This window comes from Delphinapterus leucas, chromosome 4 (genome assembly GCF_059928025.1).
Source record: "Delphinapterus leucas isolate spDelLeu-1000000601 "Yukka" chromosome 4, BTC_Dleu_Yukka2, whole genome shotgun sequence".
NCBI lineage: Eukaryota > Metazoa > Chordata > Mammalia > Artiodactyla > Monodontidae > Delphinapterus > Delphinapterus leucas.
In genome coordinates this window covers 143083856-143100292 of record NC_143132.1, presented here as the reverse complement: position 1 = coordinate 143100292, position 16437 = coordinate 143083856, and the positions used below count along the sequence as shown (strand labels likewise).

Below are 16437 nucleotides of genomic sequence, written 5' to 3'. Positions count from 1 at the left end.
AACCTGGGCAGATGTGCATATCCGTGACAAGTATTGGGAGACAGTGACAAGATTTTCTTAAATGGTGAAGTTCTAAATGAGATAAAGTTCAATCTTCTCTCACTACACTATGGTTTTATTCTCGGAAATTCAGTAGGAAATTAAAGTCTTCCAAAAAAAACACTGTGTGTTAAGTTCCAAGTTCAGGTCATTAGAAACCAGTGTTTTACTTCCTGGAAAGCCTGGTGGGGCATGAGAAAGTCATGCACTGCATAATACTGTACTGTTAACTACAGGTACTATTCTCTACAGACCTCTACAACTTACCCATCTTGCATAACTGAAACTTTATATCTACTGAGCAACAATTTTACATTTTCCGCTCCTCTCAACCCCTGGCAACTGCCATTCTATTCTCTGCATGTATGAATTTGACCATTTGAGATACCTAATATAAGGGGAATCATGCAGTATTTGTCCTTCTGTAATTGGCTTATCTCAGTATAATGTTAAAAGGATAGATCTCATGTTAAGTGTTCTTACCACAAAAAACAAACAAAAAAACACAAAAGAACACAGGAAATTTTTAGAGGTGACGGATATGCTTAGTACCTTGATTGTGGTGATGGTATCATGGCTGTATGCATATATCCAAACTCATCAAAATATACACATTAAATTTTGAAACATTTTGTATATCAGTTATACCTCAATAAAGCTCAGGAAGAAAGGAGAGATAGAGAAAAGGAAGGAAGGAGGAAAGAAGGAAAGAGAGAGAAAGAAAGAAAGAAAAAAGAAAGAAAGAAGAAAGAAAGAAAGAAAGAAAGAAAGAAAAGGAAGGAAGGAAGGAAGGAAGGAAGGGGAAAGAAAAGAAAAGAAGAGAAAAAAGAAAAGAATGGAAGAAAGAAAGTCAAGTTAAGCAGTGGACAATTCTTCAATTGCAAGACCACCCCATACATTACAGTATATCTAGCATCCCTGATTCCTGCCCATTAAATGGCAAAAGAACCCCCAATTTTGAGTCAAACACCCCCGGATACTGGCAGAATGCTCCTAGGAGGTGGTACCATTCCCACTCCCACAGACAACCAGTGGTTTAAAAGCAAGGACCTTAGAGTCAGAGGATTTTTATATATCCTGGTTTCTTTATTTATGATCTTGGGGAAGTGACTTAAATTCTAATCTGTTTAATGTAAATGTAACCAGGTGTTATGGGTTTAATTTTGTTCCCCCAAAAGTGTAAGTTAGAGTCCTAACCCACAATACCTCAGAATGTAACCTTATTTGGAGATACAGTCTTGACAGAGGTAAGCTAAGATAAGGTCATTAGGGTGGGCACTAAACCAATATGACTGGTGTCCTTATAAAATGGGGAAATTTGGACACAGACACACATGCAGGGAGAATAGTATGTGAAGATGAAAGCAGAGATCAGGGTGATGCTTCTACAAGGTAAAGAATACCGAAGAGTGCCAGAAGCTAGGGGAGAGGGATGGAACGAACTTCTCCTGTCAGCCCTCAAAAGAAACCAACCCAACTGATACCTTGATATCCAACTTCGAGACTTCAGAATAGTGATACAATAAACTTCTGCTGTTTAAGCCACTCATTTTGTGGTAATTTGTTATGATAGCCCTAGCAAACTAATATATCAGGATAATATTTTTGCAAAATTAACTATATCATTTTAATTTTCTTCTTAAATCTTTCTTCTCTTGCAGCATTTCTCTTTTTGTTGAATCTACTTAATATAAAAATAGGCTTGAAAGATAAGCTTTCTGCACAGAAGATATGCTAAGATAAACGTATTAAGGTTGGGGTTTGTAGATTCAACCATGATGGTCTTCCATAACACAGAGACGATACAATTTTCTACTGCTAACATTTAAGCCAAGAAGCCAGAGTTAGGAAGAAGACAAATATGACATGACATCCCAGCTTGTCCATTCTCAGCTTGAGGGATTGTGAGAAAGTAGGGGAGGCCAGAAATAATCTCCTCTCTATGAGGTTTCACAGATTTGAAGCAGAGAAAAGCTGTGTGTGTGTATTTTTCTTATCAATTATTTTTTTATTTCTTCCTTTTTAAAATTTTATGTTTTTTAATACATTTTAAAGGTTACTTTCCATTTAGAGTTATTACAAAATACTGACTGTATTCCCCATGTTGTACAATATATCCTTGTACCCTACCTTACACCCAGTAGTGTTTTGATAGCTTTTTTTGAAATATTGAAGGCAGAAGAGACATCTTACCTTCTCTTTGGGACACTTGAGAGAACCTGCTTGTCAGACTACCTCTTTATCAGCATGAAAGTGGCTGCCCACTTTTGAGGAAACGTGATAGCATAAAGGATGCTCGAGTGTACTCAGAGTCTCCCTTTGCTTCCATGTGTGAAGGATGGGAATGCTCACCTAAGGTATCCATTATCCTCCCAAGGCTAGCAATACAGAGGATAGAGAACAATAATGAAGGCCTTGATCAGTGGCATGATGAAAGAGAGGCAAAAATGAAGAGAGATCTATAGTGGTTTCAAGAGCTAAGCGGAAGTGAAGTCATGTAGGGAGCATCACCAGACACAGAATGCAGCTGCAAATGCCAATAAGGGGAGCATCAGACAGATGGGTCAGGCATGAAGTGAACACACAAGGAGTTAGGGGGACCCTTTCTACACTATGCCATGAGTTAGTATAAGATCCTCACATCCCAACCGTGCAAATGGAAATTTAGACAGAAAGAAAGGAGAAGGAGATGATAAAAAATTGTACTTATATCCCCAAAGCAATTATACCTTGCCTAAAGGGATTATTTAAAATACAGCAGTGGCCATGAAAACTCTGGTTTTGAAATATGCCCAATCCTTTCACAAAATGAAAGTAACTGAGATAGCAAAATCAGAAATCCAAAAACTACATTATCAACCAAACTATATGACAGTGTGTCCCCATAAACCTGAGAATACAGAATGATGAGCAATACCAACTAAGAAGCTAGACCCTTGCAGGAGCAGCAGCTTTATTTAAAAAAAAAAAAAATGTCAGAAAGAAGGTTTTTAATAGCCCTAGAGCTTGGGACCTCATAATTTGTCAACAAGTGTCTACTCCCCAAAGAAGAAATCCTCTGGAAGTAGAGGATTCCACACACAGATCTGAAAATGATTAAAACTAACACAGAGCTTCCCAGTCTCCAATTTGCAGGTGAGTGACAGTGGGCTACAGAAAGGTAGGATGGTGCTGGGGTTGCCTGAGCCTCCAATGTTCTCAGAAAACCCAGCAGAAATTCTTTCCTGGATGTATAGAACTCACTGAGGTATAGAACTATACCCAGGAGAAACTGCTCAAACCAGAGCCCTACTTGGTCAGAGCAGGAAAATCGGGGTAAAGAAAGGAAACATTTCTAATACTAGTGTGAAACAGGTCCTCACTAGGAGAGGAGACCTAACTCAGAAAGAGGGAGAAGTGGTTCCTGGTTAACTATAACATTGCTTATGATAGAAAATGAAGACAAAAATCTTTAAAAAGTGGGACTATACAATATAAACATACCACATAAAAGATAACTTTTAGAAAAAACACAAAACTTTCTAAATAACAACAGTAGTACATAAAAGAGAGAGAGAGACAGAGACAGAAAGAGCAAAGAAAACAGATAACATTCTAGAGGGAACACAAATGTCCATCAGTAGGGGAGTTGTTAAACTGAATCATATGATGTAATACTATGCAAATGAGTGATCACATTTTAGAGGGAACACAAGTGTCCATCAGCAGAGGTTTATTTAACTGACTATGTAATACTATAATGGATCCACATGATGTAATACTGTAATTGACTAGGATGGATCCATATGATGTAATACTATGATTGATCCATATGATGTAATACTGTACAAAAGAATGAGTGATTGTCATCCAGCATATGTTGTTCTAAAAGGTATACACAGTTGTAAAAGATATTGCTCTGCAACTATAGAATAGTGTGCAAAGTATGCTGCGTGTAAAAAAGGAGGGAACCACTCTATAAGTAAAGTATTGCTGATATTAAAAAAAAAAAAACAATGAGGATAAACACCAAATTTATAAAATTGTTACCCTTGGTTCAGGTACCCATACATTTGTTTGTCTAGAATAGCCGTGGTTAATGCCTTTTGTATATCAGCAGAAGTGGAGGGGACTGCTTTTTGAAAAGACATCGTAATGGTCTATTTCTGATGTATAGGTAGAATCTGGGCAATTTAAAGGGAGGACAAGAAATAAGAAATGTTAAGTCCTGCACATAAAAATATAAAATATTACTCTCTGTATTTTAGCCAAAAAGAAGTTTGAGTATTATGCTTATCTGTGAAGATAGTTGTCTTCTTATTTATTACCTAATTTTTAAAAACCTTATTCTTTCTTGGTGCCTTTAATGATTTCCATCCAAAGGGGTCCAGGGTTGTAGGCATCTTTATAAAAAACTAGGCTCGGGAAACTCTTTTAGGGGTTCACTCCCACCCTGTGCTTTATATTTCTACTTTTCTGACCTCCAAAGTCTCCACCCTTTGGCCTTGCCACCTAAATTCTCCTCCTTGGCCTTAACCTTTCTCAGAGGTGCCACATTTGGATATTGTGAGAAGGCTTAAAAACGAAGAAACACAAATGGATTTGGAGAGACCTGTACAAGGCACCTATCTTAAGAAGGACAAGTCTGCAGTCAGCGGATATTTCAGACAAAGCCTCTCCTTTTCCCTTTGTTCACCAGATGGCGGTTTTATCACTCCCTACCAGTTTGCATTCTCAGTGACCAACTCCATTTTCTTTTATCTCAGGCCCCCTTTTCAGTGATTGTGGTAAAATTAGATAGAGCTAGAATCCTTTTATTTTATCGCATTTGCAATGTAGGCCTTATCTATTGACACTGGGAAGGACACAATGGTCTGAACTGTGTTCCTGGTGCCAAAGAACTGGAAATCCTATTCCTCCCAGAGGGGTGCTTGCCAATACTTCCTGACTACCATGCATCCAAAATTCACACAATCAAGGACTGTCCTCCAAAGACAAATAACTTTTAAAAGAGGATGAAGTTCCCATGTTCACGCTCCGATACCTCCTCCTAAAAATGACCCCAGTACTAAGTATTAAAGAGGCCAGAGATGCTGTTAATTGTCCACAATGCACAGGAAAGCCCCCACAACAAAGAATTATTGGCCCCAGATGTTAATAGTGCCAAGGTTGTGAAACCTTGAATTAGAGTACAATTTAAATGTTGTAACAAAAACACCTAGAAATAGAGTGATTCAAACAAGATAGAACTGGATGTGTCTTTGTCTAGGATGGGAAAGGTGGACCTAAAACCACACCCAGGCTCCTTACCTATTGTTGCTCTGTATTACTCTATGCTGTCGACCTTGACAAATGGTTGAAGCTGGCTTTCCAGCCTTGCCTTAACATTCTGACTCGTATGTATGAGTTTACTAGGGTTGTCATAACAAAATACCACAGACTGTGTGGCTTAAACAACAGGAATTTATTTTCCCACAGTTCTAGAGGCTGGATGTCCAAGATCAAGGTGAGGCTTCTCTCCTTGGCTCATACACAGCTACCTTCTCGCTGTGTCTTCACACGACCTCTCCTCTATGTACACATATCCCTGGTGTCTCTTCCTCTTCATATAAGGACACCAGTCATATTGGATTAAGGCTCCATCCTTATGACCTTATTGAACCTTAAAAGGCCCTATCCCTACACACAGTTACACTGGGGGTTAGGGCTTTGATATATGAAATTTGAAGGGACATAATTCAGTCCACAACACCACGGGAAAGGAGAAGAAGAGAAATTAGAGGTCAAACAATTTCGTTTTTTAGGGATTTCACCCAGAAGCTGCATAAATCATTCAGTCTTATATATCATTGGCCAGAACTTAGACACATGCCCTAGCTAACTGCAAAGAAGGCTGGGGAATATATTCTTCAGCTAGGCGGCCATGTGCCCAGCTAAATAAAACTCAGGGGGCTATGTTACTCAAAGGAAAACTGTTAAAAAAAGAGACAGAATTCTAGAAACTGGAAAATGATGGTTTGTTCTCATTTTTGATCTAGCATTTCTCCAGTATAATGCCTCTTGGATTCACCCCCTCTACCACGGCTTACAGGATAATGATATCTATTCCCATGTAGGAACCAAGCACTGTGGAAACTATACCCATCCCTAGATACTTTTTCATTTAGAAGAGAGTCAAAACCATAGCCACAAGAAAATAGTATTGCCAGTGGCAGTGTTGAGTCCAGGAAAATGTACTCCCACCCCGAGACACTGTGTGTCTCTTATTTTGTCTCTAGAATTTAAGAACAGTGAGAAAGGCTCTGTGAACAGGAAACTGGAAGAGAAAATGCCTATGCTCATGTCCTTTAAATTAACTTCTTTTTCTGCTGTCAAACACTTGGATCTCTGTCCCTAATGACTGAGGCTGAGATGTGGTTCTTAAAGATGGAAAACTATCTCTGAATAGTTAACTATCTCTGAATCTGTTAATATATTAACAACCATCATATCTGATATATATCTTAAGCATGACCACAACATAATACACTTTATTTTAACATATATTACCTCAGTTAATATATTGACATTGAATAATTGTAATTCTGATGCTAAATTTTCAGGTAGTTTATGCTGTTAATGGCTAAAACAAGGCCATCATCCAAGTTATTTGTGGAACTTCAATAACAGACTGTATTTATGTAAAATACCATTAAGCCTTAGTGGGAGTTATGGAGCAATTACGGCAATGGGAGTTAAAAGAAGGTGGGTGACCTTTCACAACTGTCCAAAGAGCACCCATCAGAAAAAGCCAACTCACCATTCTTCTTGTAGAACATAATTTCTCCTTTGAATTCTGCTTTTTCCTCCAAGGACTTTTCTATCTGAAGCATCAGTTGCTCGTTGGTCTCAACCCCGAATAAGAATTTGCAGCTACAACTCTTCTGCATGACTTCTGTTCGGGCAAATCCAGCAAGCTCACAGAAGCCATCCGAACAGTAGACTATGGGGAAACCCTTAGCCACCTGGGCGTTGGCGAGGATGAAGTTGCTATCTGTAGACCAACAAGGAGAAGACAGCAAGTAAACAAGCATGAGAAATTCTTTGTAAATCGCACTTTCAGTAACAAGTCACAAGCACATATGTTTAGCCCACATTACCTAAAATGCAAGTCCTGATGGGCTGGGGTGGAAAAAAGACACCCCAAAACATAGAACGGCATTGCCCAGCAGAAGTATGTATTAAGCTCCGACATTGGTTTGCATTTTGAAACACACCACGGAGGGAAGAGAGTATTCCTTGGCCTGCTTTGAGGCACTTACCATCTACCTAACAGTAAGGGATGGTGCTTCTGAGTGTGGCTTCTGGTTCATAGCTTGAATCTGCCACTTGATGTACAGATGACCTTGAACAAATTACTCACATATTCTGAACCTCAGTTTCCCTAGGTTTGGTTTCCCTAAAAGCAGACCATGAGGCAAGGATTTGACTGTAAGCAGTTTATTTGGCAGGTGATTCTAGGAAGTAAGGAAGTGGGCAGGGAGGAAAGGTAATAAAGGGTGAGACAGAAAGGGGTTTACAGATATGAGCAACTGAGGCTCAATCACACGGGGACACACAGAAGAAATGACTGGGCAGAACACAGCTCAAACTTTTCCCAAAGAGGAGAGAAAGCCAGGGTATTTATCCACCTCCATGAGTGTCTATACCTCATTGGTTAGGACACTTTGGGGTTGTCAATATGTTAGCACTTTGGCCTGCCCACTTGGGCTGAACACATTCTCCGGAGGTCACTTGGGCAGCACAATGCTGGAAGCCACCGTATATAAGGAAATGGTCTGCACAGCAACTTAAGGCTGAGTCAAGGAGATCCTGGGAGGGCACTGACAGGTGTACAGAGAGGGTGATACTATTCCTTACTTCATAGATGTGTTGTAGAGATTCGTGAGAAATGCTTAGCACGATGTCTGGCACAAATAAGTACTCAATAAAAATTATTATTAAGAGTATTATTCACATCTTATGGCTACTATATTAACAAATAAGAATGTAGGGCAATAAAAAACAGGACACAGTTGTTAAGCGCTTAGAGATAACTTCTGGAGGACAGCCTGAAAGACAGCATTCAAGGGAGGTTCAAATTTTTTGAGATTAACTTAGAGGGGTGTTTACAGGCAAAAACATGCATATTAGAGATGGGGTGTAAGACAAGACATGTATAAAATGCGTTGGTGGGTGACTTTCAGGTTCAGAATGAATTAGAGACTATTATGAAATCACTCATTCTTTCGCTCACGAAACTAAAGTTGAACAGTGTCAGTGTATCAGACAGTATTAGAGGCTGAGATTTTAAAGATAATAAAAAGAAAACGAAAAATGGAAAGAACTGTGGCATAAATTGTTAAATGAAAAAAAACATGATTTGGTGTAGTATGTTATTAGATGAACTATTTGTCAGAAAATACATAAACCCATATAGACATGTATGTGTATCCCCAAACAGGAAGTGTTTAGGTATACCTAAAACCAAGTGGGTTAACTGGTAACTGCAGATGTCTTCAGAAAGAGCAACTATGGGCAGAGGTGATAGGAATACTTATTTTTGCCATATTCTTACTATATCCTTTGAATTTTATATCATATGCTTTATGTATTACTTATTAAAAAACTAGGATTTTAGGGGTTCCCTGGTGGCGCAGTGGTTGAGGGTCCGCCTGCTGATGCAGGGGACGCGGGTTTGTGCCCCGGTCCGGGAAGATTCCACATGCCGCGGAGCGGCTGGGCCCGTGAGCCATGGCCGCTGAGCCTGCGCGTCTGGAGCCTGTGCTCTGCAACGGGAGAGGCCACAACGGTGAGAGGCCCACATACCGCAAAAAAAAAAGAAACAAGAAAAAAACTAGGATTTTAAAAGAGGTTTGCAGCAGACATCATATCTTGTATGCCATGAGAAAAGAGGAATTCCAGCTACTTCTTGGTGGCCAGCAGGACAGGCACTGATGACCTGTTCCATGGGCTTTCCCATCTCTTTTTAAACATCTGTTGCATGCTTCCATAGACCCCCATCAGCTGGCAGAACCAAACCCACTCTACTCAGGTTTGCTCCAATCACCTCCTAAGCCCAGAGTAAAAATCCAAGTGCTAACAGCTGCATCCTGCCTGGGCCGGGCTTACCCAACTCCTTGCCCAGTCACCCTCTCCCTCTGCAGAACAGTCAGAGCTTAAAATCCATACTGGGAAGCCTTCAGTGGCACATTGTTTTGAGGCCATGGGAGTGAATTAAATTATCCAAGACTAATGTTTAATTCTCTCACACTTTGAAGAAGCATCTATTGATGGTGTACGATGTGATGGACTTTGTTCCAGGTGCAGAGAGAGGCAGAAAAGTGTATTAGATGCAGTCCCTGCCCTTAAAGATCAGCCTTGAACCTATGGGAGTTCCCAGCTAGGTCCAGAGGGGGGCACCCTCCTATTGGTCTTGGTCTCACCAACTCTGCACAGTTCTGGGTAACTCTCTTACCATTAGTTTCTCTTCCTCCTTCCATTCTAAAATTTAGGCTGAGAGCTAGCTTAGAAAATGCAAATGCAGAACATTGGCAAAGTACTCAAATGTCCTGAAAGAGCTTTTAATGTTTTTTCAGAAGCCATTTTTCAGTCGACTGCTGACATGTTTATTGACTCTACTATATGCCATGTGACATGGTTCTACCATATGGCAGTTCCTAGAGTGAGGTGACAGGGGGGTGTAAAAAGATGAATAAAGTATAATCTCTAGCTTTAGGATGTTACAACATAATTAAAGAAATGCATGAATATCTGTAACATTAAAATACAGCATATCGTAAGTACCAAATCAGTGGTACACAGATAATTACTCCCAGAGTTCAGAAACTGAAGATCCAGGGCTTTTAAAATGACTAGCTAGGAATAAGACAAAAATGGGTGGAGATAATTATCAAAAGACCTGGAGGGTTGGAGCAGATGCCTGGATGGCCCAGGCTCAGAGTATGAATGGAGAAATAGGAATTAGAGACAGAGAAAATACATAACATTACATTTTGTCCTAAAGTCCAGTTTCCCATCATTTAAATAGCCACAATAGTTTTCTTTTGTTAGTTTTTATCTGTCTTTCTACTTTTGACCCTTGCAGGGACTTGTATTTTATAGCTGTGTCTTGCACATAGCATGCATTTAAATTTTTTTAAAGTACAACATGAAGATACAACCACCAACCTGAGACTGTATATTTACTTTTATTATGATTACCATATTACATTGTCTTTTTCTTTTTTTTGCCAACTTAATTTGTGCTTTCTCTTCACTGTGTTTTGTTATTTTGCCTTTTCCATTTTCAAAAATTAGAAAATATAACACACCTGAAAAAAGGTTTAATAACAGTATTTAAAAACAACAGTAAACACCCATGGATGGTGAAAACCCCTGTGAGCACCACAGGGCATTGTATTTCCCTCCTTCCCCAAAGAAGAAAACCGTAACTTGAATTTTTGTAATAATCATTCCCATTTACATAGTTTTTACCACTTACATATGTATCCTCATGTTGCCTATTTTTTCTGATTCTTATGGCATATATTATGGTATTTCATTCTACATACTTTTTAGTGACTTGCTTCTTTTATTAATTTCCTTAGCATCTTTATAATTGTTTATGGACATAAGAAAAGACCAGTCCTTCAGAGCTACAATAAGCTTCTGAAAAAAGCCGCTAAAGGATTCACCAAATTGCCTGATATGTGCATTTCAATTAAGGATTATAGTGTGTTTGGGGTACTGAATTCTTCCTGCAAATACCCTGCAAAAACAAAGCAAAACAGAAAAAAAAAAAAAAAGTCATGTATTTGAGCTTTTCTGTTTATAGGTAGCACTTGTCCTGTCCTTGATATGTAATTGCATTTCAATCCGAGAGAATTTAGTGGCAGTCGGCTTCTCATAAAGCTTAGTGTACTAGCTACGTGAATAGTCCTTCTGTTTGGAAAAGAGTAGCTCCTCTTCCCAGCTATCTACTTAGAAACATACGCTTTTCTGAATACCAGTCCTGGAATCTCCAAAGAAGAAATGTGACATTTACTTTAGAATTGTGTAAAACAAAGCCACTGCCGTAATGATTATGAACCCATCAGGGGTATATCACCAACCATACATATGTCAAGGGTATTTAACCTTTAAAATTTTTTTTTTTTTTTTTTTTGCGGTACGCGGGCCTCTCACTGTTGTGGCCTCTCCAGTTGCGGAGCACAGGCTCCGGACGTGCAGGCTCAGCAGCCATGGCCCACGGGCCCAGTCGCCCCGCGGCATGCGGGATCCTCCCAGACTGGGGCACGAACCCGTGTCCCCTGCGTCGGCAGACGGACTCTCAACCACTGCGCCACCAGGGAAGCCCTAACCTTTTAAAGAATCAATTATGCATATGTGATGTGCATCTAAATGCCACACAGCTTTTTCCTCCTTGTTTCTAGGTCATCCTTTTGTGTAAATTTAGTTTAGAAGTGCCAGTAAACAGTAAGATTTAAATGTGTTTACATTCTGAGTAGTTGATTATTTATCTAAATGGCTCCTTAGCCAAAAGCTTTCATGGATCATCAGAGGGAATCTCAGGGTTGGTGGAGACCCAGGTCATTTGCTCTGAGTCCCTACTGTAGGGTACCACTTTCCCATTCAAAGGGAGATGTACTATTCATTGTCGACTGCCAGGCACAAAGGGAATGGGAGTTGGAAAGGAAAAATATAGAGGGAAAAAAAAAAAGGAGAACGCAAACACTGATCCACTAATAGCTCCTTTCATCCTCAGCCCATTTTTCAGATGAGAACACTAAGACCTGGAGAACTTTAGTGTCCAGTCCAAGGTTTGAAGGGAGGGATTAAAATCCAGTCTATGTGACAAACAATGTTTACTACGTCATGCATCCTTTCTGCAAAGAAGTGACTTGTTCTCTACTTCCAGCAGAAATGGGTTAATTCTAGAAAAATATTTTTACCCCTTCAGTCTACAAAGACCTCAAAGGCACAGATTTTTCTCTATAGAGATCATTTATTAGAAGTTCATTGATGACATCTCCTAAACCGGTCTGGATCTCTCGACAACCTCTAGGACACTTCCTCATTTCCTCCAGAAAGTCAATATTTCAAAAACATGACAACAACTTTCTTGGCTCCAAAATATTTTGCATAGGCCCACTCCAGAGTTCCTCAGGAGACAAAGAAATGTAGTTGCAATTCAAACGATCTGGATTCTGACCTCTTCAGTATTCCTAAAATTGCCCCATTGAAATACCCTTCTACTAGGTAGAAGTGTATTTAGTGGCCAAAGCCACTAAATGTGCATTCCAAGGAGCCTAGAGGCACTGATCTAAGCTCGATAGATATTGGTTTGAAATCTCAGGTTAACTTAAAAATCCATCAGAATTTTGCATTTATGCTTGTTTGAGTGTTTTTTTAATTGTGTTTTAATATGGACCTGCCATAGTTTTAATTCAATTGAAAATTCAGGAGGATATGCCGTTTGCTTTCTATGACTCTGCATACTGTTTAGTACACGCCTACATCACCTAAGTTTCACCAGAGAATCACGACTGGTGGTAGAATGGTGTATGCTTAAGAGACTGGACAGACCCAGATCACTCTCCCCCTCAACCTCGGTCCTTTAAGACAACCAGCTCAGCACCCAGTCTAAGAATCCTCCACATGGAGACCCCGAGCCAGTGACACCAAAAGACACACTGAGAGATACTAAGAGATACTAACTGGGCATCAAAGAGAAACCTGTACCCCTTGGCTCTTTCTGCCGAAGACACAGAAACTGAGACTTTGATGGTCCAAATCTTTATTTCTGAAAAGCGCCTCTGATACAGGTTCTCTTTTAAAACCAAATCTTGTGTTGCGTTAGCAAGTACTCATATGAACAGACTCGCACACCACACAGATGGGCAAACTTGAATCTTATAGGCCTCCATTTTCTTGTAGAGGGGAAGAAACAAGCATGAAATTTTAGTTTTCTTTTATGGGTTGCTCCCAAGCTGTCTGAATTACACTTACATACAGGTCCAACAAAGACAACATCTGTACCTCTTGTGATATCGATCACCGTCATCTCTCGAGACTACTTTATCCAGGTACATAGAATATGAATGCTTATGACTTTAAAATATTTAAATGATCTTTGCACTTTACATTGCTTTCGGGGAGCTTAATTGTATCATTTCCAAGTATGATGGCATCTGTATTAGATTAATGGTACTGGCTGCAAGCTAAAGTCCTCAGTATGCTCTCTGCTAAAATTTAGAGGCTGCTTGGAATTGAGGACTTTTCTAACCTTACTTTAAAAAGCAGATGGCAAATTTGCAAAGAGGAATTCTCCTAGTCATTACAATTTACACATCACCTAGTAGCATGCTTCAAATGGTTATATTGCTAACGTTCATCATTTATGGTTTGATTTCTAGCATACTGCATAAATGATCACTTCAGGCAAAGATTAGAAGAAAACTTTGTAACAAAGCAAAGCTCAAAGCCAAAACCCTAGGGCTGAAGTCATAGTAGAAAGCAGAAAGTTGTGTATATGTATGAGAACATCTTGCTCTCTCAAGGCCAAAAAACAAGTAAACACAGAGACAAATATAAACTAAGGTGTTTCACCACCTCGCCAGTGAAGCTAGCAGCCTCACTGGGAACTTCTTAGAAATGGAGAATCTCAAGCCTCAGCACACACCCCCTGAATAAGAGTCTGTATTTTAACAAGATTCATATGCACATTGTAAAGTCTGAGAAGCTCCTTTAGAATATCACTGGAAAGATCTAGAAGAACCTAGTCACAGTAAACGAATGAGGGAGGGCACCTGCGTGGCTGAGAACAAAAAAGGAAAGGAGACTGATTTTCATCATATTCTCTTTTTAGTGTTTGAATTTTGTAGCATATGCATGAATACCTATTCGGAAACATCTTAAAATGTATTTAACCATGCATTTGAATGGCTTAATAAAAATAACTTGATTAAAGACAAATAGTAATCTTGATGAAGTAGAAAGAATCTAGATCAACAAATTTTTAAATTTCCAATAAACAAAGATAAAAGCTCATTAAGACGAATAAATTCAAAGCAAGTTTAGTATACTCTTTATCATAATTTGGTATTAGCAAAATCACCAGTAAGTTTTGCAAATTCCATTTTTCAGCTGTGTGAACTTCAGTGGTGAGTGGTGCTATTTCTTTTCAGGTGCACTGTCTCTTAGAATTCAGTAAATGAGTTTCATTTAGAAAAAGAATGATTTTTAATTAAGACAGGAGGGCAGGACTCATCAAAAGTAAAATGAATGAGGGAGAAACCAGAAAATCTCAAAGGCAATAATAACAAAACGTGTTTGGTATTTTATCCACAATTGATTCTCTACGAATACATTTGAAATAATACTAAAATATGCCCCAGTTCTCCGGGGTTCTTGTCTAACAGAATTAGTCGTTTAGACAAATGGTCTTTCACATAATCTGTTTACTTTCTTAAAAATTAGATTGTCTATACTCTGTCACTGGAATGTACACTCTAAGGGACAGTGGTTTGTTTTGTTCATTAATTTAGTCACAACCTCTGGAATGGTGCCTGGCACATAGTAGGTGCTCAATAAGAATTTGTTAAGCAAATGAGTGAAATAAACTTGGAACCTATTAGTTTTTATTAAAGCACATCAAATGAGGGCAATTGTTTGTAGCCAAATCTATTGTTTTATTATTTAGCAGGAATCATTTATAACCAGCAACTTTAAAAATAAAGTCAGAACTGTCCTGAACAGTCCATCTCATGCCCATAGTTTTCATCCTGACCTGCTACTTTTAGTAAAGTCTTCAGTAAGCAGAAATAGAAAATTTTATTTTCTATTAAGAAACCAATTAAGAAAAAAAAAAAAGAAACAAACAAACAAAGTTAAATAATGCCAAACAAAGCCCTTTCTCCAAAATATAAAATGAAATTATGAGGCACTTTCACTCAGTAAAGAAAACTACTGTGTGTACATGAATTCAGCATTTGGGAATCCTTAGGGACTCTTCAGGGCTACTTCGTAGTTTTCTAATCCAGGATACTGTCTTTTAGCCACTACCCTAGTGAAGGTAGGCTAACCTGTTTCCAACAGTGCCTAGAGAAAAGAAATAGGCATGATGTAAATATCCCTGCCTCATAATGTCTATTAAATAATAATGGCTATTATTCCTACATTTTCATATTCATGATTCCTGTCCCTCCCTACCTCTCCTCCCTCAAATCAAATATGAACCGTAAGTGAGCTGCCTGGGAAGGTCAAGCTTTTTCCAGCTTTTGCAAACAGAGGAGGAGAAAGCGCAGTGTTCACTATACTTTCTCCCTTTTCAAATATATAAGACTGGATGATACAAAAATCCCAGCTCTCCCAGTCCAGAGGAGGGGTCAGGGAGAGAGGAAGTTAGGCAGAAACTGACAGGGAGGGCTTAACAAGCCTTGGCAATCGGGGAACCTGGATTTTCTGGCACAAGTCTCATTTTGTTCTCTTAAATAAACAAATTACCAAATAGGTAGCTAATTGTGGTTTCAATTTTACACCCTTGTAAAACTTTTCTTAGGAGTTTATTTAAAGACAAAATAAGACCACGTGACAATATTTTTGTTCAGAAAGACATAGTTATTTCTTTGGGCATCTTACTGGACCTATTGAAAGACAGATTAAATGGAACGCAGCAAATGAAACCAGCCACATTCTGTGTCTATTCAGATTCCCCAAATATTTCATTTAACTTGTCCCTTGATCATCCTCCAGCACAACCTAGAGTTTGCTTGCAATGACATTTAATTCGAAGAATATTTCCTTTTAATTTCAAACAAACTAGAACAGGCTCTTTACTGCACATACGTGAAGATTTGAAAAAGGGGATTCATTCAGCCATATTTTAGTCATTTTATTATTTTTCTTTTACACTTCAAGGGCTTTCCAATTTAATTTTTTTTTTTTTTTTGCGGTACACGGGCCTCTCACTGCTGTGGCCTCTCCTGTCGCGGAGCACAGGCTCCGGACGCGCAGGCTCAGCAGCCATGGCTCACAGGCCCAGCCGCTCCGCGGCATGTGGGATCTTCCCGGACCGGGGCACGAACCCGTGTCCCCTGTATCGGCAGGCTGATTCTCAACCACTGCGCCACCAGGGAAGCCCCACCAATTTGAATTTTTGAAGACAACAGATACAAATTAATGTGCCCAGTGCCCCAGAGTGGGCTGACTTTCCTCTCTCCCTTCAAACTTTGTTTATATTCTATGGAAGCTAATGCAATGCAAATGTTTCTCATCATTTGGTAGCTTTTTCCAGAACCTCATCTAGCCACTGCATAGTCTTCTCTGCTTCCCAGTACTCACGTTAAACAAGAAAGATGAGGGGTTCTACAAGAGAGAATTAATTTAGGTAGCAGGAGA

At 39.2% G+C, this 16437-nt stretch overlaps 1 protein-coding gene across 1 annotated transcript in view; it reads right to left on the bottom strand.

The window, feature by feature from the left end:
* Positions 1-16437, bottom strand: part of KCNH8 (potassium voltage-gated channel subfamily H member 8) — a 384197-nt gene that overhangs the window by 251549 nt on the left and 116211 nt on the right. Inside the window, exon 2 of the mRNA XM_089911194.1 lies at positions 6818-7051. Within this exon, the coding sequence (XP_089767320.1) occupies positions 6818-7051 (234 nt within the window). The remainder of the gene's footprint in view (positions 1-6817; positions 7052-16437) is intronic.